Source organism: Penaeus vannamei, chromosome 18 (assembly GCF_042767895.1).
Source record: "Penaeus vannamei isolate JL-2024 chromosome 18, ASM4276789v1, whole genome shotgun sequence".
In the NCBI taxonomy this organism is placed as follows: domain Eukaryota; kingdom Metazoa; phylum Arthropoda; class Malacostraca; order Decapoda; family Penaeidae; genus Penaeus; species Penaeus vannamei.
Genome location: NC_091566.1, coordinates 6,912,920 through 6,917,919, shown reverse-complemented (window position 1 = coordinate 6,917,919; position 5,000 = coordinate 6,912,920). Strand labels below are relative to the sequence as shown.

The 5,000-nt window shown below is 37.6% G+C and overlaps 1 protein-coding gene across 2 annotated transcripts in view; it reads left to right on the top strand.

Moving 5' to 3' along the window:
• The first annotated feature begins 4,738 nt into the window (after positions 1-4,738).
• Positions 4,739-5,000, top strand: part of LOC113803587 (uncharacterized) — a 2,377-nt gene continuing 2,115 nt past the window's right edge. The window contains exons 1-2 of one of the 2 annotated variants that reach the window (XM_027354384.2): positions 4,739-4,789; positions 4,952-5,000. The exon at positions 4,952-5,000 is cut by the window's right edge and continues 2,115 nt beyond it. In XM_027354384.2, the coding sequence (XP_027210185.2) occupies positions 4,958-5,000 (43 nt within the window). In that variant the 5' untranslated portion in view covers positions 4,739-4,789; positions 4,952-4,957. Of the gene's footprint in view, positions 4,848-4,951 lie in introns of both variants that reach the window. The other variant, XM_027354383.2, reaches the window with a different exon arrangement.

The following is a 5,000-nucleotide window of genomic DNA, read 5'->3' as shown; positions in this document are numbered from 1 at the left end:
TATATATATATATATATATATATTTATATATATAAAATGGTCTAGGTTGATGTCCGGGAAGTATATATGTATGTACCAGACATGAAATATTGAGGTGAGGCCACCTTTAATATTAATCTGGCTTATCTGTGATATAGATAATAGAGATCTGGCTTATGGTGAGTATAGCCTGAGTTTTATCTCCTCTCTCTCTCTCTCTCTCTCTCTCTCTCTCTCTCTCTCTCTCTCTCTCTCTCTCTCTATATATATATATATATATATATATATATATATATATATATATATATATATATATAATGGTCTAGGTTGATGTCCGGGAAGTATATATGTATGTACCAGACAGGAAATATTGAGGTGAGGCCACAATCATTTTAATATTTGGGTTATGGATTTTATTTCTTAAAATCCTAAGACAGGTGGTAACAAGGTAAATGATTGGGTGTTTTGATTTTTTTTTTCTTTTGGTGCAGTTTATTGATTTCTGGAAACGTGATAGGCGGCAAAGAAAAAAAAAATAAATGAAATAAAATGAAACAAAACCACCCTGTCTGGAATCAGCATTGTTCATGTGCTCTCAGACAGGAATTATTTCCTTTGATAAAACCGGTGACGTTTTGTGCTTGAGACAAACAACATATGCCATCGCTTGTAGAAGTTTCCATGGGCTGAATATACAGACTTCGACTCCAGCACCTTCAGATATATCTAAAATCGCGCATACATCACCCCGAAACCGAATGAAAATGAGTTTGTCATGTTTCGTTACATCTGAATTGATTTACTTTCAAGATGGTTGGATATACTGAACATCGGCGGTAATGTAACAAAGTTAATTTTACAAATACTTTCATATTGTTCACCTCGGAATCGAATCGTATCAGATTAGGCGCGGCGGGAAAAATGCAAGTCGATTTCTCGTTTATTTTTGTCTTCGAAAATCGGGTGCAGCGGATACGTAAACAAGTGAATAATATATCATCCATCACTACCGTTACCGCGCATTTTTGGACACCCTGAAAATTTAACTACACATGTTACGACTTTTGAAAATAATTTATAAGCACATGTAAGAAGGTTTCCAGTCTGGTATATGTATGCGTGAATCTATAGTGTATGTGCGATAGGCCAGTCTGCCTTAAACTTGTTTCGTTCTCTTTAATGTATTTTCTTTAGATGATTTTCGGGATGTCTATTCTATTTTGCTATCTGGTAGATCTAGAGAGTTGTTAATTTAGTTTGATCTAGAATATAATGTCATTTTGTTACTTTATCAGAAGCTATTAATTATTTGGTATTACGCAGCATTGGTGTAGATAGAAAATTTGACGGGGGGGGGGGGCAAGATCTATAGATTTTCCGACAAAACAATTTGATCAGAGCCATCGTTCAATGCTGAAAGGAAATTGAAGACAATCTGTTCAATTTCATCCTCAATGACTGGCAATGCAGTGGCAAGGATGCACTGATCTGAAACAGCAACTTTTTATGTAAACGAACTTGTCATAACTTCCGTGCTGAATTGACTTCAGAAAGGGAAACTTAAACTGATGTGACTTGGACGGAAACAGGGAGAATTGAGTGGTATTTAATTTAGATTTGCTAAAGTGAACATGCACAACACAATAAAACAGATTTCCGTCACATACACACACACAAGCATGTACACACTTAAGCGTACACAACACACGCACACATACACATACACACAGTCAGTGTTTGTTCAGGATTCATACTCTGATAGGACAAATACCCGTAAAAACGTAACGAACATCGAAAATATCACCCTCAAAAAGAATGAAATAAAAGATCTCCCAAAAACAATTAGACAAGACCAAAGCAGAGGGACCAGATGAAATTTCTAATTGGGTTCTCAGGGAATTTGCCGCAGAACTATGTACTCCCTTGTTGTTAATATTCCAAAATTCAGTGAGGCAACGAGAACTACCAAAAAGCTGGAAATATTACAAGAAAGAGACGGCTGGGTGGATTGTGTGTACTTGGATTTTAAAAAGGTTTTTGATAAGGTGTCTCTTAGAAGACTATTATGGAAATTAGAGCACCTAGGTGGAGTGAAAGGCAAACTGCTGGCATGGGTGAAAGACTCTTCATGAAAGACAGATGAGCACAGTAATTAGAGGGGAGCATTCTACATGGCGACGAGTAACCAGCAGTGTTGGCGCCGATTATGTTGACTATTTTCGTCAATGATTTAGTCAGTGATAAACCCTGTCAGTTATCTGAATATGTTTGCAGATAACTCATACAAAAAAGATTACAGACAATGTCTCATGCCAACGCCTCCAAAGTGACATCGAGAACTTATTCACGTCGAGTTGTACATGGAAAACGGAATTCAATACCAAAAAATGCCACGTAGTCAGGTTCGGAGAAAGTAGAAATCGCACACTATTCCCATGTAAATTAGGAGACGCAATATGAAGCACAGCTGACATGAAAAAAGAAAAGATTTAAGGGTAACCATAAATATAAACTTAAACCCAAATGATCATATAAATGAAAAGGTCCACAAAATGCTAGGACTGACTGCCAACATGACGAGGGCATTCGTGTATGTGGATGACGATATGGTAAAGATGATCAATATAGCAATCATAAGACCAGGTCCACACTTATAAAAGGATATTGGCAAACTGGAAAGAGTTCAAAGAGCGGCCACAAAATGGGCACCTACTCGAAGGGATGTGAGTTACGAAGATAGGCTACATAAATTAGGACTTACTACCTTGGAAGAAAGAAAGAAGAAAAAAGGAAAAGGAAGATTGAAGATAGATAAAGATGACTTTCTGATCTAGAATACAAGAAGGACGAGAGGACACAACAAAAAGTTGCAAGTAAAAAGAGGTGATAAAGATGTAAAAAAACTTTAGTTTCCTAAACAACTATAGATGTATGGAACAGTCTCTCCAAACACAGTGTGTGTCAAAAATGTGCATCAATTTAAAAAGTTATACGACAATTTAAATATAGCAGACGGGACCACATGAGCTTAGCTCTTCTCCCATATTGAGAGAACTAGGTAGAATCAACTAGGTAAGAACTCACGTAAACATGTAACTTTGAAAATCGCTAGGAAATCCCTCGAAATCCGGAAATCCATGGCAAATGTCTGGAAATCTGGAAATTTATTAAAGAGTGGTTGGGATTTCGGAAATCCCGGGAATTTCGTACGCTATTTTGGGTAGTGAAATGCCCCTCGCACAGACACACACACACACACATATACACACGCTAAAAAATATATCTAGTCGGGAGTTGATAAAACCGAAACGATCTCAAGGAGTTGAGTCGGAAAGGTTGGTACTTGTTGTCAAAGGTATATGATGAAGATAGGACAGCGTCTATCCCTGGTACTGGTAAATGTGCGCGCTCTGTAGTCATTGCCAGCAAAGTCTATATAAGTACTTATATAGACCTTGATTGCAAGCGCCATCAGCTGTTCAAATTTGTAACTACACATGGTTTAGATAGGGTTACCAGTTCGTGAGTTAATGCAAACCATTTGATACTCAGCTGACCGTGGCCAAGAAGAGGAAATGGTCGGTAGTTAGGGTAGATAGTTAGTTACCACGTCCATTTCATTACCATTACTTAAATACAAGAAAAAAGAAATGTAAAAAAAAAAGAACCATAACTGTTTAATCAAACGGCATGGCGTTAGGGAATCGATGGATGTCGAGCCCGACAGATTTACGGGGTCTGATAATGTGGAAATCCTGGTGTTTCTACCCAAGGTCTATGTACGTGAGGTCTCGTCACCTCTGAGTTCTGCGCGGCTTGGGGGTGCTAGGTAAGGCCTATGACGTCATCAGGGAAATTAGAGAATGTTAGGTTGGGGAAAGGAGACCATAGAAAACGGCAGCAAAAGGATGAAACACTAAAGTCATTTTAAGTGCTGGCTCAATCTGGCGAACTGCACACTGGACTCACTTTACAGGCGATGATGAAAGGCGACTATGAGGAAAACGATAATGATAAGAATAACGACAAAAACAATAATAACAATAATAACGATGTATATATATTATATGTCTATATACATGATATATGTATGCATATATATATACATACATATATATATATATATATATATATATATATGTGTGTGTGTGTGTGTGTGTGTGTGTGTGTGTGTGTGTGTGTGTGTGTGTGTGTGTGTGTGTGTACACCCACACACACACACAAACAAACACATTCACTCACAAATATGTGTCTTTATGTGTGTGTGTGTATGTATATATATATGTACACACAAACACACACATATAAATATATAAATATATATATATATATATATATATATATATATATATATATGTGTGTGTGTGTGTGTGTGTGTGTGTGTGTGTGTGTGTGTGTGTGTGCATACTCATATTTTGATACATAGTTCGTGTTTTTCACTCAGTTGCGCAATTTTTGTAACACATCGTATTCATGAATATACTTTCGTGAAAGGAAACTGGAAATTGGATCAGTTCGCCCTAAGTCCCCCTGTGTCACTTTGGCCTCGTCATTTAGCAGCAAAGCCTCCTTGACGTCTTCGAAAGGGCGTCAGTGCCAAAGGCTAGACACTAGATCTGATGAATGGTCTTGCGGATGTAAATTGAATTTGAAGGTAGATAACAACCCTTCCTAGAAATGGGCGATAACAGCTTGATAGCACCAGTTAAGGGCAGTGATGTTATCTTTTACATCGGCGCTTTTATCTGAATGTCTGAGATTAGTCGGTGTTTTGGCAGTGTACAGTCTGTGCGGCGCCTCCTCTGTTGCTGTGAGTATTGAGGCGTAAATTGAAAAATGTGCAATCTTGTGCCAAATACTTACACATGGTAGGTAGTTATCGATACTGGTGTTTATTGGTATTGTAGAAGCATGTTCAACGACCTCATGCATTCCTAGTGTTAAAGTTGATACTTGTCATATTACTTTACAGGATACAATGATCATTTACGTGAAGACGCTAACAGGAGGAACGTTGACAG